The 25,730-nt window shown below is 39.2% G+C and overlaps 3 protein-coding genes across 3 annotated transcripts; 1 reads left to right on the top strand and 2 right to left on the bottom strand.

Moving 5' to 3' along the window:
• Nucleotides 1-681: 681 nt before the first annotated feature.
• Nucleotides 682-4,588, top strand: LOC113276587 (ABC transporter G family member 28-like). The gene is made up of 3 exons (XM_026526207.1): nucleotides 682-785; nucleotides 911-983; nucleotides 1,076-4,588. Exon 3 carries the CDS (start codon nucleotides 1,218-1,220, stop codon nucleotides 4,488-4,490), a length of 3,273 nt encoding a protein of 1,090 aa, XP_026381992.1. The 5' UTR covers nucleotides 682-785; nucleotides 911-983; nucleotides 1,076-1,217; the 3' UTR covers nucleotides 4,491-4,588.
• A 394-nt stretch (nucleotides 4,589-4,982) lies between these two features.
• On the bottom strand, nucleotides 4,983-8,539 carry LOC113276588 (mechanosensitive ion channel protein 10-like). The gene is made up of 5 exons (XM_026526208.1): nucleotides 6,601-8,539; nucleotides 6,354-6,477; nucleotides 5,969-6,262; nucleotides 5,667-5,869; nucleotides 4,983-5,557 (listed from the first exon to the last, which is right to left on the bottom strand). Exons 1-5 carry the CDS (start codon nucleotides 8,238-8,240, stop codon nucleotides 5,287-5,289), a joined length of 2,532 nt encoding a protein of 843 aa, XP_026381993.1. The 5' UTR covers nucleotides 8,241-8,539; the 3' UTR covers nucleotides 4,983-5,286.
• Nucleotides 8,540-18,655: 10,116 nt separating this feature from the next.
• On the bottom strand, nucleotides 18,656-25,399 carry LOC113276586 (ribonuclease J-like). The gene is made up of 17 exons (XM_026526205.1): nucleotides 25,097-25,399; nucleotides 24,512-24,740; nucleotides 24,262-24,385; nucleotides 23,604-23,660; nucleotides 23,265-23,453; nucleotides 23,106-23,183; nucleotides 22,817-22,999; nucleotides 22,631-22,711; nucleotides 22,475-22,540; nucleotides 22,276-22,368; nucleotides 22,017-22,142; nucleotides 21,664-21,777; nucleotides 20,732-20,839; nucleotides 20,551-20,648; nucleotides 20,005-20,456; nucleotides 19,455-19,897; nucleotides 18,656-19,179 (listed from the first exon to the last, which is right to left on the bottom strand). The coding sequence occupies exons 1-17, from the start codon at nucleotides 25,206-25,208 to the stop codon at nucleotides 19,093-19,095; spliced, it is 2,640 nt and encodes an 879-aa protein (XP_026381990.1). The 5' UTR covers nucleotides 25,209-25,399; the 3' UTR covers nucleotides 18,656-19,092.
• Between the last annotated feature and the right edge of the window lie 331 nt (nucleotides 25,400-25,730).

Here is a 25,730-nt window from a genome sequence, read left to right as displayed (position 1 = left end):
TAACAGGAGTTCATTTTGACGAATGAATTGTTACAAAAAAAATAAGTAAAAATTAACACAGAAGGGTAATTTTGTCTATTTTATATTTTTAAATTATTATGGACCAAACAGTAAAGGCGTTTTCCCAAATGACTAAACAGACATGAGTCCACCTAAAAAAGGACCAAAGGATATTTTTCCCTTTCCAAAACAATATGTGTTGTTATGTAAGATCTGATTATTAGCACTATAGTTGACAGCATTTCTGATCATCAAAAAAATTTGAAGTCCTGAAGGGAGATTTTATTTACAAAAGAAATTGTTCTTTCCCGACAATTTTTCATCTCGCACGCACGCACGTCATAATGGCCGATTGTCTAGTTTTACGAGAATAAAAAGAAAGACTACATTTTCCCGGATATACCTTGAGCCATCGAGGAAACATTAGCCATTTGCTCGTCAGGGTTGATTAGTAAGATCAAAATATGAAAATTTCAAATGTGTTATGAACGTCTGTTCTATTTTTGGGTGTCTACGATTCTTCTATTCATAGGCAAAATGTTTATGGTATACTGAGAAGCCTAGTTTTATGGGTCTAGAGCAAATAATTTGGTGGAAAACGAAAACCATTTGATGAGGAACCGAAAAAAATGTTGGACTGAGAAATATGATCCCCGAATTCCTCGTTAATTTGTTTCTTGATCTTCCAAAAAAAAGAAAAAAGAAAAAAAAAAAAAAAAGAGAAAGAGAAAGCACCATTGATGTCTTCAATCTCAAGTGGAATTGGAATTCAATCACTTTATCTGGTAATTTACGTACACTTTTGGTTCAAATCTTATTTTTAATCGGCCTATAGAAATTATGGTGTCGAGGAGTAAGCCTTTTCATTAATTATGTCTTACTATTGTAAATTTTCGACGGATGCAAACAGTGATGGCCGCTGCAGTTTAAGAGCGATGCAATGTTTCATTCTCACTTGTCATCATCCATTTTCCAAGCCAAAGGTATTATTGGAATTCATTCATTTTTCTGTTTAATTTGCATATCACTATTTTGGTTGGATCACTGTTATCTTTTCTTATTGGTGACTCTGTAGGAATTAAGAGATTGACGAGTTCCGAACTCAAGTCTTGTATGTATCATCAACATCACCGGACGTATTTTGCAGTTGGATTATAATTTTAGATTCAACCAGAAGATAGAAAAATCTATTACAATCGGGATATATAAATTCAGAAATGAAAAGAGAAAGATATTTTACAATCTGTTGGATTGTAATTCCGATACTTATTATTTTGAATTTTCAATTCGTAAAATGTCAAGACAGTGGTGAGTTTAGTGAGACGGGCAATACTTTAGCGGTTCCAATTATCACAGCGGCTATCAATGCTAAGCTTGCCAATCTCACACCAATATTCCGTGCCGAAATTACAAAGAATCTCAATTTTTGCATTATGGATTTCGATGCTGATTGGGATGGAGCTTTCAATTTTACCAAGAATCTGGATTTCATAGCTTCCTGCATTAAGAAAACAAAAGGAGATCTCCCTCAGCGCCTGTGCACAGCAGCAGAATTGAAGTTCTACTTTGAGGGTTTATTTGAAAGGAGCAGTTCAGGGAATGCCAATTTCTTGAAGCTTAACAGTAATTGTAACTTGACTTCCTGGGTTGATGGATGTGAGCCAGGATGGGCTTGTAGTGCTGGGGCTAACCAAAAGATTGACATGAAAGACAAGCAGCATGTTCCTTCTAGAACCACCGACTGTCAGCCTTGTTGCGAGGGTTTCTTCTGCCCTCAGGGCTTGACGTGCATGATGCCTTGCCCATTAGGTGCTTACTGCCCTCTTGCAAAACTCAATCAAAGTTCTGGAGTATGTGAACCCTACCATTACCAATTACCTCCCGGGAGGCCGAATCATACTTGCGGAGGAGCAAATTTTTGGGCGGATGTTAGAAGTAGCAGCGAGATATTCTGCTCTGCTGGATCATTCTGTCCAAGTACCACCAAGGAAACTCCTTGCACCCCTGGGCACTACTGCAGAATGGGATCAACTTCTGAGACAAAGTGCTTCAAGTTGGCCTCCTGTGGCTCGAACACTACAAACCAAGATATTACCGCATATGGTGTCATTCTTTTCGCTAGCTTGAGTGCCTTGCTAATCATATTTTACAACTGTTCGGACCAAGTCCTCACCACTAGGGAGAGAAGGCAGGCTAAATCAAGGGAAGCAGCAGCAAGGAGTGCGAGAGAAACTGCACAAGCACGTGAAAGGTGGAAATCCGCGAAAGAAGTTGCAAAGAAGGGTGCGATTGGACTGCAGTCACAATTTTCACGAACATTTTCTCGCAAAAAGTCTACAAGATCGGGGTCATCGAGGTTTTTCGGTCTGGGGAAAAGTGGACCACTGCCACCAAGTGTTCCCAAGACAAGTAAAAGGGAACCAAGTAACCTGACAAAGATGATGAAAGAGCTCGAGGAGAATCCTGATAGTAACGAGGGATTCAATCTGGAAATTGGAGATAAGAATATAAAGAAGCATATGCCGAAAGGTAAACAAATGCACACACAGAGCCAGATTTTCAAGTATGCATATGGGCAGCTTGAGAAAGAAAAAGCTCTGCAACAGCAAAACAAGAATTTGACCTTTTCAGGAGTAATTTCAATGGCTGCTGATATTGAGATAAGGCCTAGGCCTGTGATAGAGGTTGCCTTCAAAGATTTAACACTAACTTTGAAAGGAAAACACATACATCTCTTGAGGTCTGTTACGGGGAAAATCATGCCTGGTCGTGTTTCTGCTGTCATGGGGCCATCTGGTGCTGGGAAAACAACATTTCTTAGTGCTCTGGCAGGAAAGGTGACTGGATGTATTGTGAGCGGTTTAGTTCTCATTAACGGAAAGATTGAACCCATACACTTTTACAAAAAGATCATTGGCTTTGTACCACAAGATGATATCGTTCACGGGAACTTAACAGTTGAAGAGAATCTTTGGTTCAGTGCTAGGTGTAGACTATCGGCTGACTTATCGAAACCAGATAAAGTTCTGGTTGTGGAAAGAGTTATCGAGTCCTTGGGTCTGCAAGGAATACGAGAGTCATTAGTTGGAACAGTTGAAAAGAGAGGAATATCTGGAGGACAAAGGAAGAGAGTGAATGTTGGTTTGGAAATGGTCATGGAACCGTCGCTGCTAATCTTAGACGAACCTACATCAGGTCTAGACAGTTCCTCTTCTCAATTGCTCCTAAGAGCACTCCGCAGGGAGGCTCTTGAAGGTGTCAACATCTGCATGGTTGTTCATCAACCAAGTTATGCTTTGTTCAAAATGTTTGACGATTTAATACTACTAGCCAAGGGTGGTCTTACTGTCTATCATGGACCTGTAAAGAAAGTTGAAGAATACTTCTCCAGCCTGGGAATCAACGTCCCTGACCGTATAAATCCTCCAGATTACTTCATCGACATTCTAGAAGGTATAGTAAAACCAACGGGCGGCACAAGTATTAAACAGCTTCCTATTAGATGGATGCTTCACAACGGCTACAAAGTACCTCCAGATATGCTGCATACTGCTGATGCCATTGCTTCTTCTGCAAAAGCAACAGATCCTAGCGCCGAAACTGAAGAAACTTCTTTTGCTGGAGAGTTATGGAAGGATGTCAAGACTAACGTTGAGATTGAAAAGGATCTACTACAGCATAATTTCTTGAAGTCTAAGGACTTATCTAACCGGGTAACTCCTGGGGTACTTCGGCAATACAGATACTTTCTGGGACGGGTGACAAAGCAACGGTTGCGAGAGGCTAGGATACAGGCTGTTGATTTTCTTCTTTTACTACTTGCTGGAATCTGCTTAGGAACATTAGCTAAGGTGAGTGATGAGACATTCGGGGCGCTTGGTTATACCTATACCGTTATTGCTGTTTCTTTACTAAGCAAGATTGCAGCTTTGAGGTCATTCGCTTTGGACAAGCTAATCTACCGGAGAGAGAGGGCTTCCGGAATGAGCAGCCTGGCTTATTTTCTCTCCAAGGATACAATTGATCATTTCAATACACTCATCAAGCCTTTGGTTTACCTCTCCATGTTCTATTTCTTCAACAATCCACGGTCTTCCTTTACAGATAACTACATCATTTTGGTCTGCCTTGTCTACTGTGTGACCGGTATAGCATATGTACTTGCCATTTTCCTCGAACCTGGTCCGGCCCAGCTTTGGTCCGTGCTTCTTCCTGTTGTTTTAACGCTGATTGCAACTCAAGATGACAAAAAAGATCATGTAATGGAGAACATAGCTAACTTGTGTTACACAAAATGGGCATTGGAGGCGTTCGTGATTGCAAATGCTAAAAGGTACTCTGGAGTGTGGTTGATAACACGATGTGGTTCGCTGACGAAAAGTGGCTATGATCTTCATGATTGGGGTCTTTGTATAGCAATCCTCCTCCTTTGGGGTGTAGTTAGTCGTTTGATAGCTTTCTTTTGTTTGGTTACCTTCATAAAGAAGTGATTAAAAAAGAAAAAAAAGAGAGGAGGATAAACTAATCTGTAGTTATTCATTTGTATCAAAAACAAGAAACAGGCGGGAGAGGCTGTTGTTGCATACTAGAGATGAAAATTTAACCGTGATACCCTCCTTGTAGAGAAGAAAATGCAATTTTACTGGCTTTCTGAAAGTAAAAATACGTGGAAGCGAAATATACACCAAGATATATAGCTTCAATCTTGGAACTGCTAAAAGTCTTCTTCTTTCAGTTGTATGTACTGCACAACCATGTATCACAAAAACCCATTTCCCCCAAATGCTTTGGACATGTTCAATTTCAAAGATTAGTTTATAGGAAGTATTGCACAAGGAAATATCTTGTCAACATTATACGTGTCAGTGTGAACTGAAACCAGGTCTATGGTTGGTATCAATGCAATATCATCCACTAGCTTTACCAAAGTATGTATTTTTGAAGGCAGCGCCAACGAAACTGGCTCAGAAATGTTGGCAAACTGAAAAAAGAAGTAAATAGTAATGAATATTGATACTGAGACAAGGAATGGGATTACATAGTATTACATTGCCAGGATGCCAGCAAATTGTGTTCTTAATTGGAAGTTTGAATGTCATAATCAAGTGAATGACATAAAAGCTTGATATTGCAGCAACTCTTTGCCCATCTTTCAATGTAGTCTGGTAGACTTGAAAGCCCCCGTGGTTGATCAAAAAATTTCTCCAGGACCAATAACCGTCTTTCTTCAATTTCTCCAGTACATGCATATAGAAGAAGCCTTTGAAGTTCATAAGAATAACGACATTATCCAATCACTACTGGTGCTGTTGTTGGTGAACCAGCATATGTAACATAAACTTCTTGGGGGAGAAGTTTGAATTCAATTTTGAGCTCTACAAATATTTTCTTCAACTCAAAGACGAGATCCGACCTTCGGTTGTTTTTCTCTCCCATGTTTTGGTGATTCATTGTGTGACTGAGATACAAAGCCATCTTCAGGTCATGCACATTTACAATCTCCAACACCACTACAGTGTGATTAGGACTCCAATGCTGTGGTTTGCTTTCTATGTACCTGAAGTTCCAAACAAAAAACAAAAATTTGTTCAGCTGTAGAAACACGAAAAAAGTACTAGGAACTTGGAGCTACAAATAAGCAGAGAAAAATATGAAAAGTGGCATACATCTTTATTCTAGCTTTCAGTTCTCCAATAGTTTCAACTGAAGTTGCAACATTGACATTGAATTCCACAGCGTCACCCATGAAGGGACTTCTATTGAAGTTTCCGATGATTTTAGTTGCCAAGACAGAATTGGGGAAGTACATTTTCTGATTGTCATATCTCAGAAAAACTGTTGATAATATGTTCATTTCTTCAACAACCATCTGAAACAATTGCACAACTGATTATCAAGCACAAGTATTATAAGTGAACTGAAATATCAATAGAAAGGATACGGGATTCCCTTTTTAGAGAGTTATTACCTGAACATTATCAACCAGACAACGGTCACCAACATCAAACGGGTGCATTATGAACACGAATATGATGCCTTCAAATACCGTCTTAGCCATGTTTCCAAACACAAAAACAACCAGTAACATCTGAGATGAAATGAAAACTAGAAATTGTGTTGTAGCGATTCCCATTAAAAGAACCCATACTATGACAATCATTACAAGCACAATCACAGATGCTATCTTGTTCAGCTCTCTTACAGCTGTTTGTGCATCATTCAAAGAATGTCCAAGCGATTTACGTTCAAGGTAGACCTTCACCTGTGAAAACCAGGCATATGAATCCTTTTGACATACGCACGACAGACAATTAAACATCAAGGAAACAAAAACGTTGCAGAAGATTCATTACCACCCAGTTCCTCAACATTGATTTCTTTATCTTTCCAGCCTCCACCGCTCCTTCAAAGAGTGGGTAGACATTAGCCACCTCTTCTTTGGTTAAGAATTTTAAGAGGTCTTCTTCATAAATATACCTATTCCACATAAAACAAGTGAGAGCTGGAAATCGGCTACGAATTTGGTAGTTCATCCAAGCACTGATGATACCGTATAACTAACAGAATGCATATCACAAGAAAGTGGAGAGGTAATCTTACTTTTCACGAGGTTTTGCAACGTTTTTGAAAATCCGAAAAGCAGCAGCCTTTGCTTGCCACTCGCAAGTAATCTCCACATCTTTCTGCTCTTCATCATAAAGGTCTTCAATTTCATCCGAGAGTGTAGAAAGACCTGTAGTACTTACCATATCACATAATAATTTCATGGTCCAAGCTGATACCTTCTCTTGCTTAAGTTTATGAAGCTTGTTCACATCGATTTCCTGTACTTGGCCTTCTTTCCCTTTCTTCGTTGTACTACGCACACTCAACGTTCCTATAGTCTTTGTACGCCCAATGTTCTCGGCCAGCTGCATTTTTGGAGGTCCAGAGAGCACCTGAAGGACATACTGGTGAAACAATGATTCTTGAATCCTGTCAAAGAACGTATTGACATGAAAAGAAGAGGCTAAAATCTTCAATAAAAGAGTCTTGAGTAGCCAAATACCAGCTCCAGCTAGAGAAGAAACAAGAGCCCTTGTAACATATCTAATAAACTTGTTATCGTCTTTGGATAGCTTTAGCTTCCCATCAAAGAACAAAGTCCATGAAAGAAGAACCAAAGCCAACCAAATGCAAACCTGGACACTCTTCTTCAACCCATAAACAAAATACAGAACCTTCTTTTTGAGAATGAATCTCTTCTCAACCAGGAAAACCAAACCTTTCACTAACCAATCTGTAAACAGCCGACCGCAAACAATCACCAATAGTAGCACACACCATTTCCAAAGATGCAACTCTGAAATCCTTAAATTCTTCAACTTGGAAATTGTTAAGCTTAATATGAACGTAGCCGTTACACCAAGTAATGCTATCCACTCGAGGACAGTCCAAAATTTCATTTTCTTACGACAACTCTGCATCAAAGTAGCTGCTTTCTCACTCGAGTAAATATCTTCATCTTCTTCTTCTTCGTCTTCTTCTTCTCCTCCTCCTCCACCCGGGCCTGGAGATGCCATTAACGGCGTTTTTGGCGTAACCGGAGCTGTTTTTGTAATATCCTTTGGAGTAGTAGCAGCACTGGATCTGTTGTTATTTGGGGATGCCTTGTAAGGTGAACTCCGACCGTTTGTATTGTTGTTCGGGGATGCTCTGTAAGGTGTATTCTGACTTTCTTGCATCAAGGCAGCCTTCTTCAAATCATCCACCGGATTAAAACCAGCTGGTACAGGCGGCTCTGAGAATCTCGATTTCGCCTTGGAAAAAACAGACGTCGTGCCTGGTACTAGTACTGCTGTTCGAGGAGTTGTTGGAACTTTTGGCGGTCTGTCCATATTTGGACTGAAATTCTTTATCTCGGGAGACGGTTGTCCAGAAATGGATGTAAGTTGAACTTGAGGACTCAAACTCTCAAGTTCTGTGAGTCTCAAATTCGATCCGAATGACGGTGTCTTCTTAATATTAGAAAAGGTTAAACCCGAAACACCTGATGATTCGAAACTATTCTGCTGAACAACCGCTGCTTCCGGAATCAGAGGCATAGCAAAGCTTGGACCTGATGTTGAGCTGTTATTGTTGTTGTTTTGTACTTGATCACCTTGAATGTTCAAGACCACATCAGTTGATGCAGTTGTTGCTTTACTTGCCAAAACGATGGCTGCAGCTGCATTATTCCCACTTAATCCTCCTGTTGCCATATCCTTCCTTCCTAGTCTAAAATCTCTACAATTTTGATCAAACTCATGTTTTCATCGAACTCTTGACATAAACTAATCTGTACCTAAAATTTTGACATTCATGATATGGCAAAAACTGAAAAATGATGAATGAGCTGGGTTATGATCTAAACCTTAAATTTTTTCTCCTCTCAGAATATGTTAATAAGATGTGATTACTTTAGTTGGAGCAGGTAAATTAATGTAGCAAACACGTTTAGAGAATTCAACAATTAAAGGTCTCTTCTGGCAAGTAACAAACTTTTCAAGTGGAGACAAACTACGGCATAAGAGACAGATGATTTAAGGAATTTCTTAATATGAATGAGATGAGTAGACGCATGGAGGAGAATTGGGTAGTTGCCATTGTTGATGATAAATGTCACGTGTATTTCTCAGGAAAATTGTAGCTTCTGGTTGACTATAATAAAACAAGGTGGGACTGGTGATTGAATAACATAACCGGAAATAGTACATTGTGTAGCCAAACAGGCCTCCGACCGTTATCTAATTTCATTTCCAGCTACAACAAAGTAGTAATTCTTTTTTAAAGAGTCTCTCCTGGAATGTATTTACTCATTGAAGCCGCCATTTAAAAGTGTCAGAATCTATTTAACCCCACCATGGTCTCACACTTGGAATAGTCATAAGAAGATTAGTTTCACTTTTCGGAACCCAACGAAACTTTTAAATTAGTGGGGTTAGTAATCTTATCTTCTTGATTATAATAATAATGTAGAGGTTAAATATCGCATCCATAGGTATCATGCGGAGGGATACTATTATAAGGGAGCGAAAGTATTCGCACGTAATATATCCCGGATGACGGAATCAATGACGTCATGAAGTCACGAGTAAAGTGTGGAAGTTGTGCGAGGTTGAAGAGAACGTGCGAGTAGATACAGTATAAATGTGCGAGAGTATCGCATGTCAGATCCGAAAATATGGGTTTTATTAGCTGTCCTCCACTATGTAAACTCCTATATATAGGACCAACCACTACTATGTTGAGGGAGAGATCTTTTTGGAGAGTTTAGACAAAACTTTAAGAGAGAGAAAGTTGTTTGCTCCCCAAGTTAAGGATTTTTACTTTACTTCTGTGTATTGATTTCCAAACTTAATAAGATTTCTTCCAAGTGTTCTTCATAATGATTTCTTAGTTGATTGTATAGATTATCTAAGGGGTGTGGTAGTGGGATTTTCCGCCACTACATTTTGGCGCTAGAATACAGCTCGGGAAGGGGATTGTACCTGTTTGTGAAAGTTTTAAGTTGATTTTTTGAAAAAAATCTTATTGTCCTTGTTTTTGTGAAAGCGTTCGATTATTTTCTTGGAATTTCGACGTTTGGATTCACTCATTTAAAACGCAGTTTTCATTTAGGAAGGAAGTTTTGGATTTGCATAAGCTTAGGGTTTGTTATTTCAGGAACACAAAATGGTGAGACGAACATCTGCAGGAGAAAATATAACACCGATTAGGAGGAGTAGAAGAATTACAGGTAGAAGAAGAGGCGAAATTGCAGAGACATCAAGAATGGGAGAGAGGAACAACAGATCTCAGATCCAACATGAACAAAGGGAGAACGACTAAAGAAATCTTGATAAAATAAGTGTTCACACTATGGATGCAGATACTGCAGAAGAGAATGAAGAGGGAACACAGGAGGAAGGAGCAGTAGGAGAAAATGAAGACAACATGACCATTGGAGAACTAAGGCAGCGATTGGCAGATGAAAGAAGAAGATAAGAGGAACTAGTGCGAACTTGACGCGAAAAAATGATGATCTAAGAGTGGAAAATCAGCTATTACAAGAGCAAATGTCACAATCACGATCTAGAACAACACGTGCGAGCTCAAGATCGAGAACAAGCAGGCGTACCACTAGGAGAAGTAGATCTGAGCACGGAGATAATACACAGGGACAATTTATAGATAATAATTTGGATGACAATTTTCAGGTGAACGAAAACTCGCAGGATGAGAACGAACGCAATCGCATAGAAGATTGGTATGTCCAAGTAGGTGAGGATGAACCCAGGCGAAGGCATCGTAGAGAAGGTAGATTGGAGCGAAATAGAGAATATAACCGCATGCATGATGAAGAACAGCGAGAGAATGACGTAGAACAGGCTAGGATGATATTTCATGGAAGAGAGATGCTGAGGCAACAAAATGAGAGGGATAGAGCTGCACAGGAGCACACGAGAAATGAAAGAGAAAGGCGGAGAGAAAGAAGAGACGATGAAGAACGGCGAGAACTAAAAGAAGACATACGACAAAGCAGGCACGAAAACAGATTGAGGCAAGCCCGGTTGAAAAGACCTAGGAAAAAAAAAGAAGATATATTCCCAAACGGAGAAATATTAAGAGAAATAGCAGAGCTAAGATAATTAGTAACAAAAGGGAAAGATAGAGGAAGCAGACAGCTAAAAGAAGCAATAGAGGAAGCAGCAAGGACACCCTTCGCGCTGCGAATACAATTAGTAACAATACCAAGAAAGTGCACGCTACCCACGTTTCCTAGCATCTTTGATGGATCTACATGTGCGATCCAACATATTAAGACCTACAACTTAGTTTTGTTACAATATGAGGATAACGACGCGGTCCTATGCAAGTATTTTCTATCAAGCCTCGCAGGAGAAGCCTTGAAGTGGTTCGATGAATATACAGTAGGTTCAATAAAGTCATTTGAGAATTTGCGGAGTTTGTTCTTGGGACAATACATCAGCAGCAGTATGCTAAATCCAGGAATTGAAAAAGCATTCAGCCTACGAAGGAGAACGAACGAAAGCCTGCGAGATATAACCAATAGATGGAGGACAATGAGCAGCGAAATGACAGGGCGAGTGGATGAAAGAAATCTCATCTTATCATTTATCAATGCATTGTTTCCAACTGACTTGTTGTTCACACAGCTGTTCATAATGAAAGACAGAGTAACAATGGCGGAGTTGCGCGAATACCAGGAAGAGTATATCGCTCTGGAATAAAAGCAGAGAGATATGGAGTCCTACCCAGTTGCAGTCGCGAGCCAAGGATGACGAACGCTGTTGCGAGCACTTTGCATGGAAACAAAGAGAAGTTAATCGTAGAAGACCAACAAAAGCAGGTAGCCATGAGTAGTAGAGACCAAGAAATGTATGAGCAAGAATATAGAGAGAGTCAATATAATAATCATGGAGGAAACAACAAAGTCACAAGATACGACAATCATGGAGATGGATATGGAGGAAATAGAAGGTATTACAATCAAGGCACGAACTACAGAGCCCATGAAGAGGTCAGGATGCCACCTCTTAACACAACAGTGTACAAAGTATGGGAAGTTGTTATATTGATGGAGGAGATAACACCGCCACCTAATCTAGGGCAAGAACACCATCTGGAAGGAGAAGCAAAAAATTCTACGCTTATCATCGTTTCCATGGCCACAAAACGAATAACTGCAAGAACATACAACGCATCATATTAAGAATGATTGGACAAGGAAAGCTTAACCACTTCCTAGCTACACCACTACCTCATCCACCACCACCGCAACCAACAACAGGTGGACAAGCGTCAGGAGCGGACAAAGGAAAAAATACCTTTCTGATAGAAGTGGGAGCGAATGCTAAGAATCTACACTGTAACTTAATAATACACTCATTCAAAAGTATAGAAGACTTCCATGACAATGTGTTGAGACACGTACATGCAAGGGATGCTGAAGGAAAAGAAATAATGAACCTAGCAAAGATACCAAAACTCAAAGAATGGCAGAAGCAACCAATCACATTTAGCGCAGAAGAAGTATCTGGAGAAGGCGAACTCCATGAGAGTCCCCCTGGTGGTCAAGTTAGAGATAATACCAAAAGAAAAGCCGGACAAGGAAGAAGGTGAAGAGGATCTCACATGGGCGATAAATAGAATATTAATTGATTCTGGGAGCTCGGTGGATATTTTATTTTATCATACATATAAGACAATGGGAGGAAAAAATGAAGATTTTATTCCTTCAACTTATAAAATATACGGCTTCAATGGATCAGCCAACAAGCCAAAGGGAGAGGTTACCATGCGAATCCCTCTTAAGACAATCTCTACATAAATAACCTTTTGTGTCGTGGACGTCGAATCTCCATAAAATGCATTAATTGGAAGACTGTGGTTACATAGCATTCTAGGTGTGGCTTCCACATATCATCAGTGTATCAAGTTTCTGTTACCACAAGGCGTTGGAATCATCAGAGGAGATGTTAATGAGGCGAAAACATGCCATGAAATTGATGTTGAGAAAAGTTAAGTGCGTGCGAGTAAGAGAAGAAATTGGAAGCGTGACGCAGAAGAAATTTGAAGCGTGACGAAAGATTGATGGTGAATTTCATAGAAAAAGAAGGAGAAGTGGATGATTTCCATGGAGGTGAGGAATCATCAAAGAAAGAAGATGTTGGGATCGGAAAAGAGAACAAAGAAGGAACTAGTACGGTACAAGTTCGGATGAGGAAGCTTAAGATAACAAAAAGGCATGAATACGCGAAGAAATCTGAAAATACAGAGTTCCAACCTAGAGAGTTAGTCATGAGCGAAGTACCACCATATCGCAAGCAAGAGAATAAGAAGAAAGGAAAGGTAACATGGACTGGACCTTATGTGGTGAAGAAATATGTTGGTAATGGGATGTACAAGTTAATGGAAAGAGACGGAAGAAATATGGAGAAAATGGAGAATATGCTTTATAACAAGAAACATCTGACGCAGTTTTACAGTTAGGACGCGCGACAAAACCAATTCAAAAGTACTACCTACATGCGAAGTGGGTGAAGAAGTGAAAAGGGGTGAAGTATCTAATAGATTATTATAAAGTATTAGTAAAGATATTCCTATTTGTGCGAATAAAGAAGAGAAAGGAAAATCATAATTGTACGAGAAAAGATTATTAATAGAAATTTTGTATTCCTTATACAACGAATGCTCCTCGCATGCAAGCAGAAAAATGAGGCAAAAATAAGACCTCACTAGGGGGCAACAAAATTTAAAACCTTTAACTAGGGAGGCTAGGTATCCAATTGTGGCGTGCACCCTAGTTCGCACTTGCGCAATAGGCAATATAAATAAGCCCTAACGCGCGTCATAATTGGGGAAAACCTATTAATGCATGGCTCAGGAGAAATCCATACCATTCCTGGGACCTGAGTCATGGATATTTGGGGAAAAATAAAAGCCTATCCGGTAGGGACTCCTTAGTCGTAAGACTAAGGTACTAAGTTCTCTATCATCGAGTGTAGAAACTCGATCAGGGCGTCGCGGTACACGATTGAGCCAAGGGTATCGGGGGCGTCTGGAGCGTACCTCGCCGCTCTTGGAAAGTCCTGGATATGATACACTCGGTCCTTAAGATACCCCACTTAGGATGCGATCTCGAAACAGACCGCGAAAACAACTGGTTTTTGCATCACTGGATGGGAGGAGCCCACCCCAACCCGGTAGGGGTACGCCTCCTTGAAAGGGCAGCCAAGGGGAAGATAAGGACGACACCATCCATTAGGGAGCTGAATTGTGTCAAAAGACGTCAATATCATGGGACTATAACTCAAACAAGAGTATAGACCTGTCGTATTGGTGCATAAAAAAATCCTGCAGAGGCAATAATACGAAAGATGATAAGACGAAATCAATGGGTCGTTGTGCGAAAGCGTAGAGACTTCCTCCGATTTCGTCGCGAGACCAAAATGAATACCCTGAGGAAAAGATAAGTCCTTTTAACAGGGGAGACTGATTAAGACCTCTAATTAGAGAGGCTCAATAAGACCTCACGCACAAACATTATTTTTGCAGGATGAAATAATAGTAGAGGCAAAGGTACGATCAAAACATAAAATACAACCATGTATGATTTTGAATTACAAAGGTCACATGCATAACTGAGGATTTGGCAGAGGCAATTGCACTCTTGCGAATAACAGAGGCAAGAATGGGATTATAAACACAATATGAATATGTTAGTCGCACTAGCATAATTGCCTCGTGCGAAACATAATAGCAATCATATACTTGTGAATATAATAGATTCATGTACATATATTACTATAGTCGCACACATGATAGACTCATACACATGTATTACTATATGATAAACACATGCACATAATGGACTCACGCACATGTGTTATTATATTTGCTTCTATAAGTTACCATGAAACTAACATGAATTATTAGAAAGGAAAACATCTTCCTTTTGATAAACAGACAGGAGAATGAGGAAGAAGCATAAAAAAGGTGAAATCTATTAAAAATTGGAAGATACTCAATATATGTACAAAGAGGAAGGTATAATACAAAGAACGTAAAAGAAGGAGAGAATCATACAACTACTTCTTTCCAGCATTATCTTCATCAACCTCAGAGTTATGATCTTCTTCATCAGAATCCTCATATTCAGCATCACTATCTGAGATTTCGGAAGTTTCTATATTTTCCGAAGGAGCCTCAAACTCATAATGAGATGGGAAAGGAATGCGAAGTTCAGAGCAAATCTCGCCCACCTCCTCTTTAATAGCACCATCACGTATGCGAATAGCGTCCTTGGTTAAATTGGAAATGGTGGTTTTGAGCTTTTTCTTGAGTCGGCGGCACTTAGTGTCACGAGCTACGAATTTCGCTTCTAACCTCTCAATATCAGCAGAAGACTTCGCATGTAAGCTTTCAATATATCTCTGATACTTCTGCTCCTTTTCAAGAAATTCCTTCTCGGCAGCTGCGAAGAGATAAGAATAAGAGTCAAAATCGCACGTATATAACTCAAAAGATAAAATAGGGGCAAAATTATTAACAAAAATAATAAGAAACCTTCTTTTTCGGAAATGATGGTTTTAACCAAGGATGCATGGTCAGATTCTAAACTAACATTTGTAGCCAACCCCAGCCTAGCATTATCAAGGACTCTAGCAGCCCATTCAAACTCAGCATCATTCCCTATCAGAAGATGATAACAAAGTTTATTTTCACGAGCGATAATAGCATCCCTCTCACTTATGGCACAATCCATTTCTATCTGAATCTTGAGTTGAGGCTCATGAAATTGCTTCAAATCCTTCGCACCATTAGCGATTACCTGATCTTTCTCAGTTATAAGAGTATTCCTTTTGGCTTCTAAAATTCTAATTCTCTCTTTATCATCACGGGTGCGACGTTGAAAGGTCTTATTAGAAATTAATAGTGGTCTATGATAACAAATAAGGGCTTCATATTTCATCCTCAATTCCTTCCAGCTAAGATTCTCAAGACCACGTATGGGAAAATTGTCCACCGAGGCGTTAAGAAGCTCTAAAAGGGCATCATTATCATCAGGAAGTCTAGCCGCCTCTTCTGTCAAATTATAAAGTTCTGCAAGTATAAGTGGTAGAAGAAGTGTGAAGATAAAATGATGACGATAAGGTATAAGGGAGAGAAAAATAACATACCTATCACCTGATCATTCCTCTGGCGAAGTCCATCGGCCTCTTGTGCCTTACGCAAAAGCTCATCCTTGACCTTCTGACACTCAACCTCCAAAGAGTGATTCTTTCTATGTGAGTCAGAGGCAACTTCATGAGAATCTTGCGCCACCTGTAAGGACCAGAAGACAAGGGAATTCAAAATAGTGGAAGTACAAAGAAGAAGTATAAGCTTAAACTCACCCCATTCTACGAGAGAAGAAGAAGAAGACATACCATGGAAGCCATAGCAAATAGGAATTCTTGAGATATGGATGAGGAAGATCCTCGCAGAGATTCATGACTCAAGGTGGGAGCATCACATATGGAAGAAATCATTTGGCAGGTGCGAATTAAGTTGTCATCACCAGCAGCTGCGAAGGAATCTTTGAAGATGAGAGATAATTGGGTCATGGGGGAAGCGGAAGTAGATTCATCAGGGAACGATGGATCGGTTCCCTGAGAGCGAGGAATTAAAGGACTAGGAGGAGAGGTAGTAGAGGCAATTTTTCTATTCTTCTTGGGATTATCTTTCTTGTTGGAATTCTTCGAAGAATACTTGGAAACAACAACTTTTCCCTTAGACTTCGCACGAGTAGAAGCCTCCTCCCCACCCTTAGAGGAGTTTTCATCATTAAAGCTATCAGTATCAATCCCGTCCACCTTCGCACACAGATGAAGATAAGAAATTGAGGCAACAATATTGTTAAAGTAAAATTAAAAGTATTTCTTACTTCATCAGTGATCGAACATAGAGCTTCCAGTGTGCTTTGTTTCTTCTGAACATTACAGTCCTTTTTCATCTTGGCAATCTGGAGATAAAGAAATTAGTGAAACAGAGAAAAAAGAAAAGTAAAATAAAGAAAGGTTGATAAAGAGGCGAAGGATAGACATACCACTTTCTCCTCCTCAATCCAACTAAACTCCCAAGGAGAGCAGGGCGAAAAACCCTCAGGAAGGGGATTTATCGACCTATTGTCACCATAGTCGGTGATGTAGGGACCTTCAAGAATAACAGGGTAAACATCCCAGCGATTGTCATTAGAGTTCCGTGCAGTGCGATTAGTCTTATCGTTAAAATCAACGTCTCGCATAATCCTTTGATTCTCTGCGAGGCTATCTTTTCTCGACAGACGAACAGCCCAGCGAGTTGATTCAGCCTTCATAATCACTATTTTGTAGTTAGCAAAGAAGCTCTCAACAATATATTCAGAAGGAATAATTTCTAAGTGAGCATACGCTTCATTCCAGTATTCTCTAGGATAAAGGGATCCTAATCCATCCGCACGGCGCGCGAACTCCACCATAATCCTTATAGCGTCCCCACTCAACTGAAAAATCGCACGCTTAAATTTATCATGGGATAAGATTTTGTAAAAAAGAGGAATTCGCGGATCCAAGAGAGGGATAGGGAGACCGGCGAGAAGCTGCCCTACGGAGATAATGATTTTATGGTCATTCCATTGATCAATCTTGAACCATTTAGGGTTAAGCGTCAAAGTAGGCCCTGATGAAGGAGGAGTGGATAATGTGAAACCTTTATCTATGAGTTCGACCTGTAACCTATCAAACTGTTCTGCCATTCTCCAACCTGCTTTGTGCCCCATTGTTGATCTTCTAGAATGGGATTATAAATATCAAGATAGCCAAGATGATCAAATGGGCGAAATAATACAACATACGGGAAATAGAAGCAGCAGTTGGAACGAAGAAAGATCAAGAATCAAGACCGAACGAAAAAATAACTACAATAAGAAAAGAAAGTTGCAGAGGAAGTAAGGGAATAGAGTAAAAAGAAGGGATATAAACGAGAAGGGAGCTTATAAAGGATTTCGTTTCCTCCCCACGAAATTCATTTTTATGAATGCATTAATGAGTGAAAGGACATGAAGCGACAGTTGCAGGGATAAATCGCAACGTGTCCAAAGGTGAATCGATAAGAACGACATGTGGAGAAGTTAAAGTCCGAGATCTCGGAATAATGTCAGTTGAGAAATGTGAAAAGTCGATGAGGTGCGGAAAATCACATAAAAGGTGCGAAGAGGATTATAAGAGTAGTTTCTCTCATCGCTCTTTCCATATTAAAGATCGCTAAGAGAAGAGGCAAAATGTAGGGGTTAAATATCGCACCCATAGGTATCATGTGAAGGGATACCATTATAAGGGGGCGAAAGTACTCGCACGTAATATATCCCAGATGACAGAATCAATGACGTCATGAAGTCACGAGTAAAGTGTGGAAGTTGTGCGAGGTTGAAGAGAACGTGCGAGGAGATACAGTATAAATGTGCGAGAGTATCACACGTCAGATCCGAAAATAGGGGTTTTATTAGCTGTCCTTCACTATGTAAACTCCTATATATATATAGGACCAACCACTACTTTGTTGAGGGAGAGATCTTTTTGGAGAGTTTAGACAAAACTTTAAGAGAGAGAAAGTTGTTTTTTTTTTTTTTGATCAATAGAGAGAAAGTTGTTTGCTCCCCAAATTAAGGGTTTTTACTTTACTTCTTTGTATTGATGTCCAAACTTAATAAGATTTCTTCTCAGTAAGGTTGGGTTTTTTTTTGACAGACAAATAGGGATCAAAACTGAGTATGTGTTTAAGAATTTATGTTTTAGGATTTCTTATAAACATGAAGCTGGTGATGTAAGAAATGGTGGGTTACCCGTTCTAATTTGACATATAGCTAATTTAATACTGTACTATGCAATTGTGACTTTTGAGCCACCACCCCATGTTTTTAAATGGACCAAGTTACATTATGCAATCACAAAATGCCAAAACCAAAAACAATGAAATATCAATTACTGATCTATTAATTTTCTTACTAATTAATCATACATATTTAGGTTACTTACAATCTTTATCTTCTACAAGACTCCTTGACTAACTTGAGTTTTGTGTAACTTTGAATAAACAGATTCATGAGCAAGGGTTTTCCCTGAAGTGGGTAAGAATTTACTTTCTCATGTATGGAAACATTTGTGATACAACCACACTTATATGGAGTGTTGTTGTGAAACTCCAAAGGCTGCTAAAAAGTGATAAATCTGTTGACTACTACTGACGCCGACTTACTTACAGCCGTTGCTCAAAGACTGTTTTCGGGAACAAAATTTAGTTCACATGGTTTTTGCTCGAAAACACTTGAACTGGGACAAAACCAAAGGCAAAATTATGGTCCAGATATGGGACCGGAGGAAATGGAGAGAAGAAGTGATGTGGCGCCCATCCATGGCTGCACACAAAAGCAGCCCCCTGCAAATCTATGGTTCCAGGGGCACCACCTCTTGTTCCATAGCTGGACAAGCCCAGTTGTCCCGGCTTTAGCAGCTCCCGTTTTTGCTGACCTCCACTTGCTAATTCTGTTGGTTAAGCCGACTCACGATCAGAGAGAATCTTTTCCATGTCCGTGAAGTATGGCCAGCTACCACTAGTTTTCTCGTCGATCTTGCTTTCCTGTTAACAGCAAAAACTCACCATCAAACAAGCTAAGAATAGACTTGATTATTCTAGACATGTTTTAGAGTTCTGACTTTGTTCCTCCACTTGTAAGGTTACTCTGCAAACGTCACCATAAGATATGAATGTGTTTGATGCTCACCAAACCTTTTACTTTGAAGAAATCATATTGGGGCAAAGATGTTTTAGGCGTGTCTCAAATATCCTATATTTCTTGCATCAAGATTTCCTTTATTTATAACAATGAAATTAGAGGGAGAAAGATGACCAACCTCGTATTTCTGAAGCAGAGATGTCCAAAGAGACTTGCATTGGCTTGGGGTTCGATTAATTCCATAACCCTGCAAATTTGTAGATATCTCCTCCCACAGTACCATCCTGCCCTTCACAACTTGGAACTTCACATCCAAATCCCCACGCATTTTAATTAGTTTCTTAATCTCTTCCGGCTTCCATTTGTTGCGTTTCACGGGCTTGATGGCTTTCTCAGGATTTGACGATTCAACAGACTCATCCTCACTGCTTTCACTTCCATCCTGGTTGAGCACCAAGTTTTTTTCTACCAAACCGCTCTCGCCTTGTATCGGTGATTTTATTACAAATGATTTCCAGAAATCATCTGTGTCACCCTCAACGGATGATGCTGAGCTCGTCGAGTCAGAACTGGAGACTGTCGTGTCTTCCTCCTGCAGTAATCGCTCATCTATACTTTTACCTGAAATGAACAGAACCCAGAAAAAAAATATTAGAAACTAAAGGTGCCTTGTAGAATCCAATCACCAAAATCATCACTTAAACATATCCGCAAGAAATATATATGACCTTTAACATCTTGTTGTGTCGTGTTTTTCCTAAGATAGGTATCAGCCTTGCCCTCTTCAATCCTCTTGCTTGACCTTTTTTTCCTGGGATGTGCGTCATCCGCTTTGTTCAACGCAGATGTCCCATAGTCCCCTCTAGATTTACCAGACAACTTTTCTTTCAACTCCTCAGCTATAACAGCAGATGGGTTCTCCATAGCATTGACAATAACCTCGGGCCTCTTACTACTGTATTTTCTTACCATTTTCCTCAACACCTCAGACACAGTTCTTTCCATATGAGCCAGTGGGCAGTTTATCGGACAGCTTGATAGTGCAGCATTTGCAGTTTTATGTAGTGCATCCAAGAGCTTCCCTTTATCAAGCCATAAACAACGCGTCGTAATTTTAATTTTTCCTTTTATGGTGGGTGCAACTGCACTGTTACTGGTTTCGGGGCGCATAATTTCCATGCTGCAAGAGAAAGTAATTTCAACATATATTATCTTTGTGTTGCAAAACTTCACATCCACTAGACAACAGCATAAATAATAGTGTATCCAAGAACCTGACAATAATGATGCCATCAGTTGCTATTCTTAATCTCTCATCAATACAAAGTTCTGAAGATGTTCCAAAAGCTTTGTCCCCATCGCTGTACATCAGCTGCAACATAGTTGAAAAAGATCTTTTTAGTATTAGCATCTTGCACAAAGAATAAGAAGACCTCCTCAAAGAATCTCACAGACCTGCAAATTCTCCTTTCCCAAAGAAATAAGCCCATTTGCGTACCCTTGAGACAAGACTCTTCTGTTCCTTAGATGTGAAACTCCAAGCATCTCCCCATTCTTTATCACCTGTTATGAGAAAGTTTACATAAGCTCAATTCATATTGTACGATAAACTGCTGCATTTCCCTTGTTATTCTGATGATCTAGCGGGGACCTTAAATGTTAAGATATGAGGGGATTGCAATAAAAACAGAGTTCAGTTTCAAATTTGTGTCAATAAGAAAACAAAATCTAGAGGTATCAGTCACATTATTACAACTGATTTATCCTTAACATGGAGGTTTTGTCCCCAGATAAATACTCATTAATATCTTAAACTTGCGATGCTCTTTATTTTATCTGTTATAAATATACTCCCTCCGTCCCCATTATAAAGGCGGAGAACTAAAATTCTTTAGTCCCTATAGATAGGCATAAAACCAATTCCAATGTGGTTTCTTCCATATTTACCCTTATTGAAGAACATGATATTAACAAACTTAGTTAATGCCTTTAATAATTCCCAAGAACAATTACACTTTCCAATGATAAAAACTCTTAATAAATTGATATTTTCCGTATTTCCTAGATAAATATATTGGAATTGATGGGGTTAAATCAGGGAACATAAGAAATTTTATAAAAACCAAAAACTTTCTTGTTCTAAGAGAATTCCACTTTTCCGCCTATATATAGGGGACGGAGGGAGTATAACTTAATTAACTGATCAAAAATAAATAAATAACTCCGGTGAACTTTTGATGTAGAGATATCCACATTCAAAATTCCATGTGGATCATAGATTTTGTTAAGCTAGTTTAAAAACAGAGTAATAAATATCACCAGAAAAGATATAAGTCATCTATCTGTGAACACTCTTTCTTAAAATCAAGCAATAGGGAATATCTCACAGTTGTATGATTGATGCCAGTTGATTTTCCGAGTAACTCATGCTCTTTCAGAAACAAAAGTTCTCCATGTATGGGAAGAAAATGCTGCGGCTTCACCAGCCTAAGTACTTCCTCCTACAAAAAATAGGTGATATGTTAAAGTATGTCGCGGCACAAAAATATAAAACTGAATTAAGTTAAATAAATACTTGAATAAAATTGTGCAAAAGAAATGACAACCATTTTAAGCGATTAAGCATTCGCAACAAAATTTTATTCATTTTTGTCATCACACAAATAACTAAATTATTCAAAAGTTGGATACAGAATAGCCCAAACCTTATACTAAGTATTCTGGATTTGTGGAAACTTACAAGTTCTCCGCGATATGCATGGCCAGATGTGTGAAGGCCTTCACTCTTTCCCATCACAATTGTTGAACCCAGCTCTGAGATTCGGTTCATCATTTTCATCACTCGAGTCTCATTTCCAGGAATTACCTTGAACAAAATCAATACAGGCCTGTTAATAATGACATGACGAACGGAGCACATCGGATATCGGCAAAACCAAAAACAAACACAGAAGATAAAAATTAAAGTCGGATTCCTAATCAATAGCAGAAATAGTTACCTTGGCTGAATATAGAATCAGGTCATCCTTTGTCAATTTGAGGGAATGACTGCTTCCATATGATGCAAGGTTCAGGGCTGCACGTGGTTCTGCCTAGACATAATACACGAGTCATTCACCATCTTAATGCTTTTAGAAATGTTTTGATTAATTGGAACTAAATTTGTTTTTGGATCAAAATTCACCCAAGTGATCTTACTTGAGATCCTGTTGTAACGATTAGCAAGTCTTTAGGAGCATAGTTATCAATATCTTCCACTTTCACCTACATACAAAATGAAACATGACAATCACATAAAGAACCAATCAAGAAATGATTTTTAAGATAGTGGTTAGTAGTATAGACAACTCATACCAGAGTTGATGGATCAATTGGCGCCTGTCCATCTCTAAAAGCAGCATCCAGGTATGTCCTTAATGACATGCCCACAAATACCTGTTACAATAACTAATAATTCTAAAATCTCCATAAAGATAAATTATCTGGCTTCAGAATTCTGAAGTTGCAGACTACGTGGGGGAAAAAAACTAAGTAGCTCACCAACTTCCGTCCAGTTAAATCTGCTGCAGCTTTAACACTTCCAAGGCGATGTATATTAGATGCAAACTGAGTAGTGATTACTCGTCCAGTAGCAGCTGAAATATTTCTCAGAAGTGCATCTCTCACAACATTCTCACTGATAGTCCTTCCAGGTGAAAGCACATTTGTAGAGTCACTCATCATCTGACGAGGAGTTTATTAATTCAATAAACTCAACAATTTTAAGGGAGAAATGAAATGAGAAGAAGAAACATGCGACAGAACATCATAAAGAGTCCAAGTAACTTACTAACGTAACTCCTTCTTTTGACAAATCCTCTAAAGTTTCTCGATCAAAAACTTTTCCATCCAACGGTGATTCATCAATCTGATAAGGAAAAAGTTCTCAGTGTATCGGTGCCCACATATTGCATGCTAAACTCATATAGAGTAGAGGAGTTGGAGTTACCTTCCAGTCTCCTGTATGTAGAATTGTACCATCTTTACAACGTAGTACCAATCCACAACAATCAGGAATAGAATGGGTAACCCGGATAGGCTCTACTTCAAATGGCCCGGCGGTGAACTTCTTTTTCGCCTTAAATGGCTTTAGCCTAGAGGTAAAGATTCCAAACTCCTTCAAACGCTTTTTAATGAGCTGACAGGAAGAAGAAATAAAAGAGGGGCAAATCATCTTTACCGAAATTAGCTGATTAAAAAGGTCAGAAAACATTTTAAGGCAAGCAAACACAAGATATTACAAGCAACCTCTCTAGACTGAAAAAGAAATATATATTTAACAAGTTACCTCCATTGTGAAGGATGAAGCAAATATTGGAGTATGAGAATCCAACGCTGGGATAACCTGTTTAGTGGCACCACAATCAGTTCGAAATTTTCCTAACTTGATATACTGTAAGCTCAAACCTCACTTGGTAAATGGTTAACAAACAGATATGCAAATTGAACCTGAGAATAACGAAAACCACGGACCAGTTTACTGCAGAGACCTAACACTTCCCTGACATAATAGCTTAAATGCAGGTACCCATATTCTTCGTGTCTCTACATCCCTACTACGCAATATCAAGAGGGTGGAAAACTAATTGAATAGAACATGATTTATAGATAGGAAAGCAACAAATTACTTCACTGGAACCAGGCAATCGACTCCTCGTGAGGATTGCAGGAGAGACCCCTATGTAAAGTACAACCAGAGATGCAAAGAGACAGTCTATGACAATGGTGTGTAAATGATGCATGCAGAGGCGTAACTGTTAATCCTTCAGGCAAAATTTCCTGTAACATATCTCATCAATTTCTGCAGTTTGCACCTTGCGGGCGTTTGAGAACTAACAAGCCCAATACTGAAAAGAGGATGTCCACAACCCTAGATTACAGTTGCCTAGCATTTCGATCACTGTAAAATGAAAAGTAAAACTCAAGAAGCAGAAAGGAAACATTACCCAGGGCAACGCACCAATGTGATCCTCATGCCCATGTGTTATAACTACTGCTTCAATTTTATGGCTCCACCTCCTTATGAATGTTGTGTCGGGTATAATCTTCTGGACACCTAGCTCGTCATCACTGATACACAAATCAGCCACCCAACCACAGTTAACATATCAGTGAATGATTTTTTTAAAGTACCACAGTATGACCATAACAGCTAACAAAACATATATTTTACTTTGTTATTTCTCCCAAACTTACTCTGGAAACATTACTCCTGCATCAATCAAGATATATCGATCATTATTCCCAACAAGCATACAATTCATCCCTATTTCACCCAGACCACCTATTGGGAGAACTCGAATTGGAGGACCATCAGACCCTTCATAAAACTTTTCCATTTTGCGTTGAACAGAATCCGCCATACTTTTCCCCGGCCCTTCTCTCCTGATTGATTTACTAATAGGTATTCTAGTCCCTGGAGTACCTAATATCGAATCCCAACAAGAAAGTACACATAAAATACAAGATCATTCAATAGCATAAAAATGTTTCAGTTTTAAGCTAAAATCCAAGGTTATGGGGCAAAGAGATGGACACATGGGTGATTGAGGCAGTAGCCCCTCTGGACTTAACTCCCTCAAGGAGTTCAACTGAGGGTTTGGACCTTACATTTTAGGTTTTCACAAAAGCCATGGGGAAACTGCCCCACATAGCCTTAACTTCAGAATTTCAACTGAGTGTTTGGACCTGGGATTACCACTGAGGGGCAATTGCACCCTGGAATAACACCCAACAGAACTTGAATACAAGAAATAAGGTTAAGATTTTTAAGTTTTTTACCTGATATAGAAGGAACACCAACAGAACAAGAAACAGAAGGTTTACTTCTGGGATTTCTTAGACAAGAAGAGAATTTGCAAGGGCAAAGAGATAAAGCATTTAAAGCAGCCATTTATTGATTTTATTTCAGCGCCTCCTCAAAATATCATCAACAACCACAACAGTAAAGGAGCTTCAAAGATGAAGAAAAATAAGGGTTTTGGTAGGGTTTTGAGAGATGCCCTAGAACCCCTTCTTCTTGAAATAAGAGTGAAAAGCTTAAAGCGGGAAAAGAATGGAGAGAGTAGTGAATGAGTGAGGATGAAAAAATAATATCTCTTATCATCATATTGTTGCAGGGTGGATAATTATGAAATCCGAACCGGATACAAACGATCGGGTCACAAATAACCGAACTTGGTCCATAAAAAGAACCCTAACCCTTCCTAACCGAACTAAGGTTTGGTAACTTCGCAAAAAAAAATTGCTAACCGAACTAAGGTTTGGTAACTTCGCAAAAAAAAATTCCTAACCGAACTAGGGTTTGATTACGTCGCAATTTTTTTCCTTAAGGTTTGGTAATGTTGCAATATTTTTTACCTAATCGAATTAAGGTTTGGTAAAATCCCAAAAAAAAATTCTTAACCGAACTAAG

Source organism: Papaver somniferum, chromosome 4 (genome assembly GCF_003573695.1).
Source record: "Papaver somniferum cultivar HN1 chromosome 4, ASM357369v1, whole genome shotgun sequence".
NCBI lineage: Eukaryota > Viridiplantae > Streptophyta > Magnoliopsida > Ranunculales > Papaveraceae > Papaver > Papaver somniferum.
Note: the sequence above shows the minus strand (reverse complement) of the source record. Positions and strands in the feature narration are given on the sequence as shown.

What these genes read in the sequence shown, in the direction of transcription:
- LOC113276587 (XM_026526207.1), top strand. Translation starts at nt 1,218, where the DNA reads ATGAAAAGAGAAAGATATTTTACAATCTGTTGGATTGTAATTCCGATA.
- LOC113276588 (XM_026526208.1), bottom strand. Translation starts at nt 8,240, where the DNA reads ATGGCAACAGGAGGATTAAGTGGGAATAATGCAGCTGCAGCCATCGTT. An exon ending in CAATGTTGAGGAACTGGGTG is followed by an intron (nt 6,263 to 6,353) that starts GTAATGAATCTT and finishes TGGTTTTCACAG; the next exon opens with GTGAAGGTCTACCTTGAACG. An exon ending in CTGAAAGCTAGAATAAAGAT is followed by an intron (nt 5,558 to 5,666) that starts GTATGCCACTTT and finishes TTGGAACTTCAG; the next exon opens with GTACATAGAAAGCAAACCAC.
- LOC113276586 (XM_026526205.1), bottom strand. Translation starts at nt 25,208, where the DNA reads ATGGCTGCTTTAAATGCTTTATCTCTTTGCCCTTGCAAATTCTCTTCT. An exon ending in TCGTTACAACAGGATCTCAA is followed by an intron (nt 22,369 to 22,474) that starts GTAAGATCACTT and finishes TATTATGTCTAG; the next exon opens with GCAGAACCACGTGCAGCCCT. An exon ending in GATGGCATCATTATTGTCAG is followed by an intron (nt 20,457 to 20,550) that starts GTTCTTGGATAC and finishes TTTCTCTTGCAG; the next exon opens with CATGGAAATTATGCGCCCCG.